The sequence below is a fragment of the Acanthaster planci genome, linkage group LG05 (genome assembly GCF_054643075.1).
Source record: "Acanthaster planci isolate LZ-2023a linkage group LG05, COTS_SCS, whole genome shotgun sequence".
Classification (NCBI taxonomy): Eukaryota; Metazoa; Echinodermata; class Asteroidea; order Valvatida; family Acanthasteridae; genus Acanthaster; species Acanthaster planci.
Window position 1 is genome coordinate 7,784,777 of NC_141781.1, and position 15,961 is coordinate 7,800,737.

Consider the following 15,961-nt stretch of genomic DNA (forward strand, 5'->3'; position numbering starts at 1 on the left):
ATTGTTTTTTTACAAGGAATTACCGCGCATGTACATCTCTCCTCTTGGTTTTGTAATATATACATGTAGGTGTTCTGCAGACGAAGCTTCTTGGAATATTTTTTTACGAGGGATTTCAGTGGGCTTTGACATTTTTGTGTGAAATTTCATGCGTACAGGACAAGTTTACACACGTGTCACATCAGCGGCTCATCTGAAGTTGAAGAAAATCCTGCAATCTGGCTATTGCAATGGCTGTTACTATCTAATCCTCACATCCCTCTACTTACATGTACGTTTATTTTTGGGGTAAATTCTTTGGGAGGTGGGTGGTTCAGTGTTTGTGAAATTCCCTACTCTACGTTAAAGGTCATCACTTGCTGATGCCGAAGTCATCAATCCGAAAAAGTATCTTAAAGGTCAAGAGACATTCATCCAGTCGCCACCAGAATACAGTGAAGTATACCTCCCAGCTGGTTGTCTTGTATAATTTGAATCTCTCTTTGTACTCGCAGCACGGGGACAATGCAATATACTGGGCAGCGAGGCAGGGCCAAGTTGCTGTCATTGAATATTTAAAGGACCAAGGCTGTCCGCTCAATGAACAAAATAAGGTGAGTAGTCTGTATTTGCTAATGGCTCAGTGTCGGAGGTATGTACTTTGTGACAGAATACTTCTTTAGATGAAATATCGCCAAGAAATAGAAAGTGCAGAGGTACAACCAGAGGCATGTGTGTGACCCGTGCAGAGCCTTGGACTGAAGTGATTAAAGTTTTGGTAACTGTGTTTATGACCGTGCATACAAATAAGGACAAATATGGGTAAGAATTGGAGAGCTACATATGTTCCAGTATGAAATATGAATTATTATTAATGAAGCAAGTACAAATACATGGACAGTATATGGGTCAAAGCACGAGCTTGGGTTACTCATCTAAGCATGAATGAAAGCACACTTACATAGTGGACATTTACGGTAGTGGGATTGTAGTCAAGTGTATCTTAATTGATAGCCTTGAGTGCGAATTTCATGACTGACATGGCTATGGCTATGACATGTTTATGGCTATGCTGACTCTGCATCCAAAACGTATTTTAAGTACAAATACACAGATGAGCCTTTTGGCCCAGGAAAGTGGATTCTGATGCATCAAAGTATGAATAGTCACACATTTTGTACAGATATTGCCCTGGGATTGAGCCACATTTCATTTTGATTAAGATTTCTACACACGGGGAAAGTGCTCAAATAAGAATGTGTATAAGTTGTGAGTACTGCGGTGCTACGCTGTTGGATTTCAACTCTGTGTGATCATAAGTTACTTCTGTGTATACATATATGTTAATTTTGTGCATGTGTGTACTTTTGATCACAAAATACACCTGTCCATGTTTGCTGCTGAGTGAGGTACATGTAGACACAGTCTCATTGAGAGATATTCCTTCCATCTTAGGACAGGTGCAACGATTTTGCCAGCTGTAGCCGAAATTAGTTTCCATGAATTCTGAACAGCTAACAAGCATTGATGAAGCGGTTTACATGTAGAAGTAATTGAACTGTAAATATTGCATTTTGTTTTGTTTTACTGCTATGTCTCTGTACATCATTACATCCATGGCAGTGGTGACTTTTACGATTTAGCTTCATTTGGATCAAGTCTGCCCAACAGAGAAAAACAAACTCATGTATGGTTTTACACTAAGTGTGAAACTGAATTGTAGTGAGGTTTAACTGTGTCACCGAATTTTGGTTACAGATATTTTGTAGCTGTTTTTGATTTGAGATCTTGAATGGTTTTGTCTAGGCTGATAGATGAAAAAATAAGTCTTGGGCTCGCTGCAGTTGCTAATAAGATAAACTGAACCACTCTAAGTTAATCTAACTTAATGCAATCACTGTCTCCGTCTACACACCTCAACTTTACCTCTTCAGATCAAGGAGACGCCTCTCCATGTGGCCTCTCGTTACGGCCAGGTGGAGGCGGCCCAGCACCTGTGCAGTCTGGGCATCAACGTAGACCTCCAGGATGAGGACGGGGAGACTCCACTGCACATCTCGGCCTGGCACGGCTACACCAGCATTGTACAGAAACTCTGCCACATCAATGCAGACCTAGACCTCAGAAATAAGGTGGGCAAATTTTCAACTATTGGTGGGAATAAATGTCGTCCAATCCCAGGAAAGATGAACATGACCGCCTGTCCTCTCTCAACTCAGTTGCTGTCACTGGTGCCCATGATCCTTGATGAACCAATTGTCTATTGTACCCAACATTTTGGAAGGAAATTTATTCAACAAAAGAACGATTTGGATGGAAAAATAACACACACAACAGGGTCCACAGAACTGGTCTCTATAGCGGTCATTTGATGTAGTGATTTTACATCACAGATGCCTCAGGCCCCTGACCATTTTCAACATGTGACAACCTGCTTCTTGAATTTGACTGCCTACAGTTTTGTAGCCAGCACTGCCACTTAACACATAAAAGTTCAAGACAAAGAAAAATAACAGGGAATATGTGCACTTAATATTAGGAATAGTCTAGGAAAATTAGGTAAGTGCTGCAACCGGTACTCATTAGCAGAAGAAGATGTTCAGTGTTTCAAATGGAGCTTTCATAAATTCCATCAGTTGTATTTTTGAGTCACAGGTACATTGTATTGTTTGGGGGGTTTTTTTTGGTATCATTAGTCCAGATGCCCCTTATGTTGTGGATCAGCTTTTAGCTTTGCATGAGGCACTGAATTTGCAGGGACATATCTACTCACCCCAAAGGCATTACAGTAATTGTCAACTGAACAATCATTTTCCTATCTCAGTTTGAGCCTCCCTCATACCAGTATGTGTACATTTTCCGCCCACAGGACGGTGAGACGCCACTCCTTTGTGCCTCAGCTCGGGGTCACCTGGAGATTGTATCAATCCTGGTCAAGGCTGGAGCCAAGCTGAACAACACCGACAAGCAGGGACTGACGGCACTACACCACGCCGTCAGGAGACACCATTACAGCATTGTCAGGTTCCTGTGCGAGAGCAATTGTAATGTCAACATGCAAGACAAGGTGTGCACCAGTTTATTTATTGTTCGTCTGTCTTGTGAATGTGTTCAAGTATTTCCAGTTCACTTCTGTTAGCGGAAAATTATGGAAAGTTTGGAAATCTCGCCAAATAAAATCCATGGTGAGAAATTTGCAAATTCCTCTAAGAAACTAAAACTTTTAGGGAAATGCATGTATCAAGGTCAGAACAACTTCAGATTTCACTTTTTTTTCAGCTGGGTGACACACCTCTACACATAGCAAGCAAAGATGGATCCCTTCACATCCTGGAGTTACTGCATTGCGCTGGTAGCCGTGTAGACACATTGAATAAGGTAAAAGTTCTTGTGAGTAGCCCAGCCCCATCACCACCATCGGGGGTTGAGGGGAAGGGGGCACAGTATCAGCAAGGGGGGTGCATCACAAGAGCAGTGGATAATGTTGATGCTGATGGGGGGAGGGCAAGGGCCCAGAGGAGCCTGAAGTCTGCAACTTCCAGACCTGAAGTGCTTTGTTTGTTTTTTCTGTACCATTGGCATTGTGGAGTTGTCTACTGAGTATGCTTACAGCTTTGAGCCATTTTCTCTCATACTTGAGAGACCCTGAAGACTGTTGACTCTATATAGACTCAGAGAACATGAGACACTTTGAGTGTGAGATTGATTAAGTATTATTTATTTTTTTTGTTTACATCTTGAAACAGAGTGAAATGTCACCACTTCAAGTAGCTGCCAGGAATGGCCATATAGAAATAGTCAGGTACCTGTGCCTTTCTGGATGCAAGCTGGAGCACAGGAACAAGGTACCTAACGACAGCCGTGTTTTGGTTCAACATCAACCACGAGTTAAATATGTACAGTTTGACTAATTTAGAAATTAGTTCTCCCTTCAATTCGCCCAATCAAATAATCCTCTGACAGTCAGTAGTTGCAAGATTAGAGGTTAAGGGTTTGTCTCTGGGCTTCTTGATTTTGAGATGATTTTCAGCTGGAATCACAATCACCAGTCTTGCATCATTGATCATATAGGTCACTGATTTCAGGGGGGGAGGGTATCAAGTGGGATCAAACCTTAGACCAATGCACTTATTTTTCTGAATGTTGCCCTTTGCAGGATGGTTTGACGGCTTCACAGATTGCATCTCTGGAGGGACATGAGGATGTGGTTCTTCTGTTCAAGCAGGTGCAAGGGGTAAGTTGCTCCAAAAACAGCAGTGAAAGTGAGATGATGAGAAAGACCACCAAGTTGTATTTGATTTGGTTAGCCTCAGATTTACTGGTTGACACACACACTTCAGCTTTACATTGTAAAGTAAGTGTCTAACCAACTAAAACGTCTTCACCATAATTGCCAAATTTTCTTTCACAGTAAGGGTAATTCCGAGGATGTATAACTCATTACCCGTCTATGACAAAAATCATTCCTTAAGTTAGGAAACATGATACTGTTAGGTACCTATCACTTAAAACTCAAGAGGTTGGGAATAAATAAGGAATAAAGTGGGCATTTTCACTCATTACACAAACGTCATAATGTCCAGTTCTTTTGGGGGCTCGGTTATGATGATAAATTTTCCCTTTTAATTTACTTGAATCAGCCTTTGCATGTACAGGGTTTCTACATTGTATCTCTCCATCTTTTTGTATTTCAAAGGAAAAGATGAGAGAGGTGTATGTCCACCAACTAAGTGCAAACTCAGGACCTCTCTCTCGGATCCGCTTGAAAATCTTTGGGCACCAGGGAGTGGGCAAGAGCACCCTCATCGACTCCCTGAAGTGCGGCTACCTCCGCGGCCTCTTCCGTCGCTCCAAGTCCAACTTGTCCCTCATCGGTCGCTCGGCCACCAAGAAATACATCACCAGTAAAGAGAGCTTGACAGGGAGGTCCAGCTCCACCAGCAGTTCTGAGCAGGACTACAGTGGCACCAAGGGAATAGAGATGTCACAGGTCAACGTACCAGGTAGGAAATGCAGGGGTGTGGGCTTTCTTGTAGGTTGCAATTAATTTTTACAGGAGGGTTGTTCTCTGTCCTAACTGAAGCCTCACTCTTGGTAAAAAGGCATTAGTTTTTCTTATTTCCCGAAATGTACACGAGCCTATACTGAAAAAACTACTTGCCTGAAGTCACATCAGCGAGGTTTGTAGTCCAACTGTGCAATGCTTCTCAAATGAAGGAATGTCTTCAAGATTCATGTTATTTTGGGGGTGAATTTTCCTATGTGTCAAGGTGCGGGGGAGTTTTCAGTTATGGAGTTCTCTGGCTACGAGTCATACCACACAAGTTACTGCCACTTCATGGACGACGACGGCGCCGTTAATCTCATCGTCTTCAGGCTGGATGACTCATTTGAGGATCAGCTATCTCAGGTCACCTACTGGATGAACTATCTCAAGTCCAGGTTACCGGTGTCAGAACCAATCGGTGAGTGCACAGTTACATCCGTGGCGCAAGTTGGGAAGAGAGAGAGGGGCGATGCAGGGTTTAGATCCTTTGTGGAGGCTTGCTGTGTTTCCTCCAGACTGCGAGATTGTGAACCCAAACTCTGACAAGGTCTTTATCAGTTTTGTGTCCTGCTTTGTTTGTGATCTTTACGCACACCGCTGCAAGTATCCCTCAGTAGTAGAAATGAAAAATGGTGGAGAGTGGAGTACCATGTCTGCTCTACAGAAGAAACCCATACAAAGGAATTACCAATTTGTTTTCATTCTGATGAAAATTTTGTAGCCTTGAAGAAGCCTGTTGGCATATAGGGGACACATTAGGAGGGCACTGATTGGTTTGGCTAAACTCTTGCATTTTGTCAAGTTTTATGTCAGAAAGTGGCCCCTCTGTTGTGTCCACTATGTTTCAAAAAGGGTTGTACTATGCAACATATGCAAAAAACTTGGGTATATGCATCGTGTGGGCGGTCGTTACGTCATGTTTCTTTTTCGGAATTCTTTTAGAGTGGTCAAAACTCTGTAATATCTGTTAGTTTAGTTACAAATACAGATTTTGATAGAAAAAGGGAGTCTCTTTACATTTTCCATGTGTCAATCAAATTCCTCATGTGTACGATTTGGCATTTTTTTAGGTCACTGTGGCAAGTACAGCCAACAGATGAAGGTTGCCCTGGTGGCGACGCATGCAGACTTCCGCACCTGCCCCAAGCTGCCCTCGGGAGAGCTCATCAGCGGGGAAGGAAACATCGTCCTCTATCAGATCAAGAAGAACTTTGGCCGTCTCTTTGATATCTGTGAGATGTTGTTCGTGGTCGATGCCAACAACTCCCAGTCCCGGGACATGAAGCTCCTGCGGACGCACCTGTCTAACCTGAGGAATTCTGTCGTCAAGGTGATACAGCTTTGTCTGCGAAAGCTTTCCTCCCTTAGAATACATTCAGAAGAACATTGTTTCTTTGAAAGAATATTCAAGATCCACAAGAAGGATGCATAGTTGGAGACTGTGTACACATTTTTCTCTGCCACCTGTATATTCCAGCAGTTCTATTTTTATACAATTGGTAACCATCATTGGTCTATCAATTTTTAAGAGTATTACTGTGTTTTTGCCTTTGTCTGTGGCATGTTTTTCATTTGGTACATTGTATAAAATTCCAGTGAGTTCACAGGGCTGTAGTCAAATCCACTCACAAGACCAGTCACGAGTGACGGGATGAACAATGATAAATTCACAATACGGGCAATTCACAACAGTGCGCCTCTATGAGTTTGCAACGCGTTGGCCAATCACAAAGCGCGAAATTTGTCGACCCTTTCCAAACGCGCATTGGGTCGACAAAATTCAGGTGTCGTGATTGACCAACACGTTGTAAACTCTTGGAAACGGACTATTGTGAATCACTCACATTCATTTGAGTAGCTCATGATGTTGTGAGTTGTGATGGACTGGACTATAGAAATAAAGTTACACTTTAGGTTCACAATTTCTACCAGAAAGCATTTGACTGTAACACACCAGCACTGTCTTATTATAGCAGAGATATCTGAAAAAGTAAAAGTAAAGCACTTAGCAGAATATGTCCACAAGTATCCCATTTGTTTGGTGCAGCGCAGAGACTTGGCTACTCATTCAAACCGTTGGAATTAGTTTGTGAGCTTTTGATTAAGATTAGATCCATTTCGTCTTGTCTGTCAGCACGAACCTCCTCTGACAGTCCTGTGTGAGGCAGTTCTGTCCATCCTACCGGTGTGGCGCAAAAGCGACAAATGCCAGTCTTTCCCTGTCCTAACGTGGCCACAGTTTCAGGAGATGGTACATACAAACATCAACCCACTGGCCAGCGAGCTGCACCTCAAGGACGTGATCAGACAGTTGCATTACATGGGGGAGGTGAGGCGACTTCAGACTTGTAACATGGCAAGATTGTAGACCAGAGGTTGGCAAAAATATGATTTGACAAAGAACAGAATCTTAAACGGAAAATTTTGTTCCACTGTTCCTAATTTTAGCTATACTTTACTCTTTATTAACCACTTGCTGCCAGGTGGAGTTTGAAGTTGCATGACGTGAAACCGGGAGATTTTCCAGATTTTCATTTTTCAAAATTCTTCAAAATGTCATAGCTTCATTTACTGGATGTTTACATCCACACGAATAACTGTGTGGTGACTACTCTAATCTGATAGACAACATCTGTTGATGCCCGAGTATTTCAACCAGGTCTGCCGCCTTGTAAAAAGAGCCCAAATTGTGTGGTGTTATGTAACTTTCTTTTGTTCCCGAAACTGGCACAGTTTGCTACTGGCGTCTTTTCAGTGGGGGCCAGATTAGTGTGCAGTGGTATGTATCGCTCATCGCTGGAGCGTTTTTGTCCTCAGTTGTAATCTGCTCGTGCTGATTGCCACAAACAGTGGTATAATCTCTCAAAATGATGATGGATTTCCTCCGCTATTGACAACTGATAAAATGTTGGCAATTCCCAGCAGCTCTATCTTTAGTTCCGAGAACGGTCTTTTGTTACAAGGCCCAGCTCTTTTGTCCGGTTTCGGGCTCCCCAGTTTCATGTATAAATCCTATGTGCCCAAAACTGGACTCCCCAGCAGCATATGGTTAAGGGGACAAACGTGCTTGGCCGATCTTAACGTGCGTTTAAGACCGGCTCAGGAGAGTGAATGCCACAAATGCCCCAGCTGCAGGCGAGGCTATTACCAGCCTTCAGTCTCCTGAGCCGGTCCTAAACATTAGTTTAAGACCCGCCAAGCACATACATATATTTATTTCCATTCATAAATACCTTTTTCAGTCAGTGTGTCAAAAAAAATCAATAAATGATGGATTTCTGACGATTTTGTTCTATAATTTTACTGTCATTTTGCCGAACACCCCATCCATTTTATGGTATACATGTATTCCTTGTACAAGTTGCCCAAAAGAATCTGCTTATATGGACTTGGCATGCGCGTGGCAAGCCGCGTGAACACAGACTCTTGACCAATCTTGTATCCAGGTACCAGCGCGTGATTTACGCAGCAGGCATTATCACTTCTCAGCAGGCATTATCAAATGTTAATACACAGTCAAGTTGCAAGTTGTTGAATGGGGGAACTGTCTGGGGTATTTATGAATGGTTGTTAAATACCTGGTACCTCTTTGGGGTGGTAGGCAATTTAGGGATTCAAGCAGGTGATTTTCTTTGTAGGTGCATATTAACCCTCCCTTCAGCTAAGACAGGTTAATGTTGCAGTTTATGGAATATAAAATGATGGATTGACAGCTATTTTATTTCTCTTTTTCAACAGGTCCAGTGCTTCATGAGTGAGCTTCTTCAAGAGATCATCTTAATAGAACCTCGGTGGCTCTGCTCCAACGTGATCGGCCAGCTTCTGTCCCCAGACATGACCGATCAGCCGTACGGTCAGTACAGCGTCCATTACATCCAATCAGTCTTCCCAGAAACAGACTCAGTGGATGTCGTCCAGCTCCTGGAGGCCATGGACATCTGCACCCAGGGCACGGTCTGCGAGTTCCCCTCGCTCATCAAAAGCAACGCACCGCTTGGAATCTGGGAGAAGGAAGACGAGAACGGCAACTTGAGCGTATACGGAGGGGTGCGCCTGCAGATAGTAGACTGCACGAGTGTCTTGCCCATCGGGTTATTCGCCCGTCTGCAGTTGTCATTGAGAAGGAACTTTCAACAAGACGTTGAGGATTTGGACACAGACTTAGTGCTGTGGAAGGACGGAGCCAAGTGTGTGAGTGGTAGCATGGAAGCCTTACTAATACTGACCAATGAGGGCCAGAGCATTGAGATCAGGGTACGTGGCATCAATGATACCAGACAGGGCTGTTTTGTATTCATGGAGGACCTCATCCATCTCGTTAGAAACGTTGTTGAGGAGTCGTACCCGGGGTTGCTTCTCAACCAAGATGTGTTGAGCCCCACCCAGCTTCGCAACCACGACCGGTTCGTCATGACGTACGAGCCCAAGCACATTTTTGAGGTGCAGATGAACAGAGACCGGGCAGTCCGTAACGAGATCACTGAGGAGGAGGAGACGTTCACGGACATCTTCTGCTTTGGCAGTGAATCCATTGAGGCTAACACCGTCCCAGGGATCAACCTACATGTCGGGGATCTCCCTGAGCTGACCCGGAGGCAACTGAGCATGCTCCTCGACCCCCCTGACCCCATGGGAAAAGACTGGTGTCTCATGGCACTGTCACTGGGCATGATTGACCGCGTCCCCAGCCTGGACCCCATGAACAACCGATGCGGCCCCGAAGAGTCGGACAGCCCCACAGAGAGGACACTGCAGGAGTGGGGCAGTGACCCCGGCAGCACCATTGGTACCTTGGTGGTCAAGCTGAGGGCCCTCGGCCGGGATGACGCAGCCAGGGTTATCCTGAACAGCATGCCAATGTACAAGTTTCTGCCAGACCCACGAGCCATCGAGGAGAACCAGATGAGAATCAATGGGACGCCTAACAACTCGTCTAGCACAGTAGCATCACGATAAAGAAGCTAAGATGGCTGGACAAAATACGCAAAGACAACTACTCACTCAAAGGGAATCAGTGAGGGATTTTTAAATAAACAGGGAAACACAGTGTTCAAAAATCTCTCTCCATGTAGGAAGTGGTTGGTTTCAAGTAACATTTTATATCTTATGTCAGTCAACTTAGTCGAGTTGACTGACATTAAGTGATTTGTAGCATACGTTGTTACAAACATCCATTTAAACATGCCAGCTCTGTAAAGATGGTCTCAACTCTGAAGGAGGTATGTGAATTTTGCTAGTGTGTTGATACAACATTGTTTTCAGTCTCATTGGCCATTGGAAGGGCTCCCTCAAGTGGCTTCTAGTGGTCAACCTGCTTATCTGGAGCTCTTGAATGTTGTCATTCCTGCATTGCTGAGACATACATCATGTACATCATTCTTAAGGCTGCAGTGGATCAACTGGAGCTCCAAAACCATAGCTGCGAGGAGAGAGTGTGCATCCAAGTCAGTTTCTTGTGCAACTAAGCAAAGTTTCGAACTAAGTGACTGTTTATAATGTTTTTTGGTGACTAATTTTTATGCTGGTCAATTGGTATGCTTTACAGCTCATGTGATAAGGGCGATTCACAAGAGTGCGCCTCCAAGAGTTTACTTTGTAGTGCGTTGACCAATCACAATGCGCGAAATCTGTCAACACAATGTGCGGTTGGAAAAGATGGACAGATTTTGCACATTGTCAACGCGTTGCAAACTCTTGGAGGCGCACTTTTGTGAAACGCCCGTATTGGCACAGTTAGTTTGATTTTCAAGGTGCTTCACAACAACTGTTTCCTCAACCTTAACAATACTAAATTGTCAAAGTGACCATTACGCATCAGTTTCTCTGCTGTACATACACCATTACCCCTCAGATGTCTTTCTGAGTGTGGACTCTTTTACATATTTTTAATTGTTTCACTGTCAAGGTGTCAAAACTGTAAACACAACTACTGTTGTTTTGATGCATTACTTTTTTGAGTGATCTCTGTAGTATAGCATTCTTGATTACAATATTCAAAAGGTTCTTGATTTCTATTGACAACGTTGAGAGAAGCCAGTACAAAGGGTTCTTTTCCTCTTTTTTTAAACAGCAAATTCATTTTTATCACGAGGTCTTCCATTTTGATATTTCAACACGCCATGCATGTATACTGTAGCCACAATGTCAGAATAACATACTTGACGGTTGCATGCACTCTTCCTAAGAATGTGTAGAATTAATTAACTTAAACAATGACTTAATTAGAAGGATGGAGCGTTCTTGTTTGATAATTGTATAGTAAATGGGGAACGGTTGAAAAATTAACGAATTGTAAAAAAAGGCCAATAACCAGCTGTCAGGTGTGTGTAACTGGCATTGAAACAGAGAGATTGTAAATTATTTTATTTTTTTATGATGCTTTTTTTTTTAAAGAACAACGGTCAGTGGTGAACACTGGTCTGCTACAACGACAGCAGAGTCAATGTTGGGTCTGTTCAGTAATTGTAATAATTTAACTTAATATTTTAAAAACTGGTTCTACAGCAGTCGTTGAGCTTGATCTGTGTACGAGGCTGTCAAGTTCTGAAATTGTGGTCATATGTGGCTACATGTCGACAGGTTGGATGTTTTTGTTTGGTACTGTTTCTCTTTGTATCATAACCTGTGGTCTGGGTCATTAGCTTCAAGATTCATGAGGCACTGAGTCACATTATCAGGACTGGCACCATTCTTTTGAAGCCTTCATGTATATGACTGAAATATAAGAAACACTTGCAAGACAAGATTCAAGGGGCAGGTAGGAATCTTTGACTTGACTGACTGTTGGAAAATTATAACGTCATGAAGAATGAGTCCCAAACACTGATGTTCCTTTGTTCCCATGGCTATGCCCTTACACGTAGTGACTTTTTGGTACAGGTTAAACTTTACACATAGAGTGCAATCTGCTGATGAGAATTTTAAGTTACAGTTTTTGTTTGTATATTTAGAAGGTTGCAGTGTCTCATGGGCTGAAATCATTTCAGCGTTATACATGTCCAAGTCCAGTGTTTTGCCTTTTGTTCACATACAGGTATTAAACCTTTTACGACCTTCAGTCCTCCAACCAGAGTTGAAGGTTTCTGATATTATTTAAATATTTGAGAAAAAAAAATTGGTGTCCTGCAACACATTGGATTGTGGCTTATTCAAGGGGCTTCCTTGCTAATAGAAAGCGAAGTAAAAGGCCATATTGAGTAGTTTCTCTTCTCAGTCACGTTCCTTTTTTCCCTTCTTCTCCCCCCCTCCTTTCGCCAAAATTCAGTGTGCCTGTATTTTGAACATTTCTTTCCATCAATATACACATGTAGCTGTAAATGGGATTTTGAAACCTATGAGATGCCAGACAGCTCCTTCAAGACACACAAATATATCGGTGAATGGGTCCAGAAAATCCCACAGCCATTTTGGAGAGACGCTGTATGGTAAGAATAGAAGTGGCTGCTCCTCCATTTTGTTCCCCAGAAATTTGGACAAGGAAATTTCTTGTTTTGCTTGGCCTTATCAAGGATATCTGCATCATCTTGTATTAAATTGTCGTGTATCTGTTATAAAATCCATTCGCATTTTGGGATGGAAGTTCTTAGATCTTAAACTAATTCCTTCATTTTCTTGCATGGAAATACTCAGGGAGATTGTTGTGTTACTGTCCATTTGTAAGAATTTTGGAATAAGCCGTTTGCAAGTTAAATTTGAATAAAATCTGGTACATCGAGTTATCTTATTGCACATAAATATAAAAACTTGAATTCCCCAGACTAAAGACACTGTTGCTATACTTTGTGATTCGGGGCAAGCTTTTGCATTGTGACAACCATCTCTGGAATGGACTGGTTCCTTTGTGCCCTTCTTATCCATTGAGAACAGTGTATTGGTGCAAGGTGTCTCTTATGTGACTAAGCAAAAGCTTGCCCCGAATCACGAGGTGTAAAAGAACTCAGTTAATCAGATTTTATTCAAATGTAACTCACAAAAGGCTCGTTGGATTTGCATCCCGGAGAGAATCCTCAGCTGAAATTGGTTGAATTGAGCTACTCAACATAGCTACACTGTAGGTCTGCAATCAAGACAAACACATTGTTTTGTTTCAGGTTGCTTTCATATCTAGAACATTCTGATGGGGTACGTTGACTCTTTTCTGCTTCTCCTTCCTCCCCCCACCCCCACCGGTTTGGATTATGTAGCTATTTCTTAGACAAATGTACAGGTATCTAACCTGTCAATCAAACAAACACATGAGGGTTCACACTGCAGTTCCGTTCGAACTGCAGAATCTTCTACATAGTATTGCACAGTGAGATGGTTGCTGTCGAAAAAAATTCATTTGTTGTACAATTCCACCACACTATGTGAAATCATATTTGAACTGTGCAAAGTGTTCTCCATTTGGTTCTCAGTTATCAATTTAAGATAGTGTACAAACTGCTTTTACAAACGTCCATGAAAATCAACATGTTTAAAATCAAGGGCACAGCCGTCTGCATCTTTTTACTGTTGCATTCCTGCAATGTACTTCCACAAGGAAAAATGCCCTCCTGTGGCAAATTCTGTAAATTCAATCTCTAATAAAATCAATTTGTGTTTTTTTTTTCCAGGATTTGACTTGCCTTCATGTATCACAGCTTGAACTGACTTAAGAAAAAACCTAGTCTATTGTTGAAAATATGCACTTACAGCAGATTTGATGTGCATGTTAATTGCACATTGCACCTCGTAATATTTTGATGCCAACAAACCTCATGTCATGTGCCTTGAAAATTGCAGCCTTTTTCCACTTTTGTTGAGAGGGGGAATTTTGTATTATTTTGGTTTTCGTTATTAAAGGTATTTCTTTCCCAAATGCCTGTTTGTGTAGTTCCTCATTGCCAAAAGCACTCATATTTTGTTTAGAACTCCAAGTACGCACCTTGTAGCAAGGAGTTAGTACAATTTGTATTTTAATTATGGAAGAGCTTAGTCTACATCATTCAAAAACATAGCCTCTGGTACACAGTTCATGTTGGCTTCTTTCACTGAAAACAAAAAAACAAGTTGTTTTTCAGCACAGTTATTCTACAGCCACCTCAACACAGCAAAGTTGATTCAAAGATCCTGATGAAATCTCTCTAGTAAACCATCAGTATTGCCAACACATCTCGTCCTAAAGCTGTCTAGATTGGTCCAATAAAAACACACATAAAAGTGATTCAAAAAAGGCTACTGTACTGGGGATGTACACGGCATTCTTTCAAACTTTCTTACTGACAGAGACCATTCCAAGGTCAAGAGAAGCAGCCAAAATGTATTCCACAAAAATGCAGATCAGATTATTGCTCCGAAACTTACGTTTCTAATTGTTGGTAGTTCACGTGCATGCCTGGTCAAATTTGTACAACCAAGTGATCTCACTTTCAGAATCAGTGGAATCAGTCATTGGAAAATCAGAATATGCCATCTTCTCAGCCATCATTTCTACGCACATACAAGTCTGCTATGTCCATTGAGAATGCCTGATATTTTTTTTTATAACAGTGGGAAAGTTGCTGCTGTATTCATTGGTCATAACTCACATTTGCCAGATAATGCAAATTGGCTCTCTGACAAACTATGCATGTCGGCAAGTAACTAGCACAGTGTAAGAATCTACATTTTGTGATGCCAGATGTCTGCACATCAACTAATTACCCAAAGCATATCAAAAGAAAGATTTCTAGTGGTGGTACAAATTTTTACTTGCTTATTTGAACGTCAAAGGTAATGGTATACAATGTAACATACATGTAGTAGCATGCCCCGTACATATTCATTGCCGTATTATTCTTCCAAAGCAAATGTACTGTACATGATTTATGTACAAACTTGATCAGACCATAAGGTATACATGATAAGGTATTCTAACTTAGAGCGCTTGATTCTATTCAAGGAAATAAAACTGCCTTGAGAGCATTACAAATGACAACCTGTCTATCAGTTACTGTTGTTTGGTTTGGTGTCTTTTGTTACAAGTTCGGTACATTTTGTTCTGTATGTCACAAAGTGATGTAAAATAGCCAATGGAAACTTTCATGCAAAATATATCAAGTGTTCACAAAAGTGCTTGGTTGGCAGTCATTAGTAACACTAATGTTTTACAAAATGTAAAAAACAATTGACGACACTGCATGCATTTAGTCATGGACGTAAATCCTGGGGGAATGGGGGGGTACATGTACATCCCTCAACTTTTTGAGGGAGGGGGATGGGCCATTGAATCACCCCCCACACACACACACACCCTTACATATGTATACTTGTGGGGTATTTCCTTCGTTCTCGTGTACAAAACACCTACACAACACAGGAAAAATTTCAAATCGCTGCCATTTCAACTAAATTCAGTTTCCTGGGTTGAAATTTCGACCGTATGTCCCTTAAAACACTTCAATTTGCGACGGATGAATGGCACTTGGAAATTCCTCCTTTTTGAGTAAATTTGAAACATCTTTTTCGTGAAATTCTTGTGGGGTACCCAAGAATCAAAACTAGCTTTGTGGGGTACCTTCCATTGTTCCGGTACCCGACAAGGCACCACATACGAGCGCACCAATTTTTGCAGTGAGCAAAATTTTAAGGGGATTGTGAAAATCTTTTTAGACTTAAAACAACTAAAATGCATTCAATATTACAGTTTTGAAAAGCCATAATGCCATCCGCCCCACCCCGCTTTTCAAATTTTCATGGCTGGGCAAGTCACCCCCCCCCAAATTTGCACCACTGCACTTAGTGCACATACAGTGACATTGTGCAGATGCAGGTATAAATTAATTTTGTAACTAGGACTCATATGTATATAATAGTGGCTTCTGTGCTCATATAGTTCTCTGTAAGTCATGACCAACAGAGAGAAATTTAAGTATGATACAGTAACATCCACAACCACAAGGGCAAAAGATTTATATAAAAAAAGATACCTTGCTG

General features: G+C 41.9%; 1 protein-coding gene across 2 annotated transcripts in view; it reads left to right on the top strand.

Annotated features, from left to right (window-relative positions):
* dapk1 (death associated protein kinase 1) overlaps positions 1 to 14,963 on the top strand; it is a 91,189-nt gene extending 76,226 nt beyond the window's left edge. For both annotated transcript variants that reach the window (XM_087136468.1, XM_022249506.2), the window contains 11 exons: positions 495 to 593; positions 1,914 to 2,111; positions 2,849 to 3,046; positions 3,259 to 3,357; positions 3,726 to 3,824; positions 4,136 to 4,213; positions 4,676 to 4,982; positions 5,250 to 5,444; positions 6,097 to 6,356; positions 7,161 to 7,355; positions 8,765 to 14,963. In XM_087136468.1, coding sequence (XP_086992594.1) covers positions 495 to 593; positions 1,914 to 2,111; positions 2,849 to 3,046; positions 3,259 to 3,357; positions 3,726 to 3,824; positions 4,136 to 4,213; positions 4,676 to 4,982; positions 5,250 to 5,444; positions 6,097 to 6,356; positions 7,161 to 7,355; positions 8,765 to 9,982 — 2,946 coding nt within the window. In that variant the 3' untranslated portion in view covers positions 9,983 to 14,963. The remainder of the gene's footprint in view (positions 1 to 494; positions 594 to 1,913; positions 2,112 to 2,848; positions 3,047 to 3,258; positions 3,358 to 3,725; positions 3,825 to 4,135; positions 4,214 to 4,675; positions 4,983 to 5,249; positions 5,445 to 6,096; positions 6,357 to 7,160; positions 7,356 to 8,764) is intronic.
* The last annotated feature ends 998 nt before the right edge of the window (positions 14,964 to 15,961 follow it).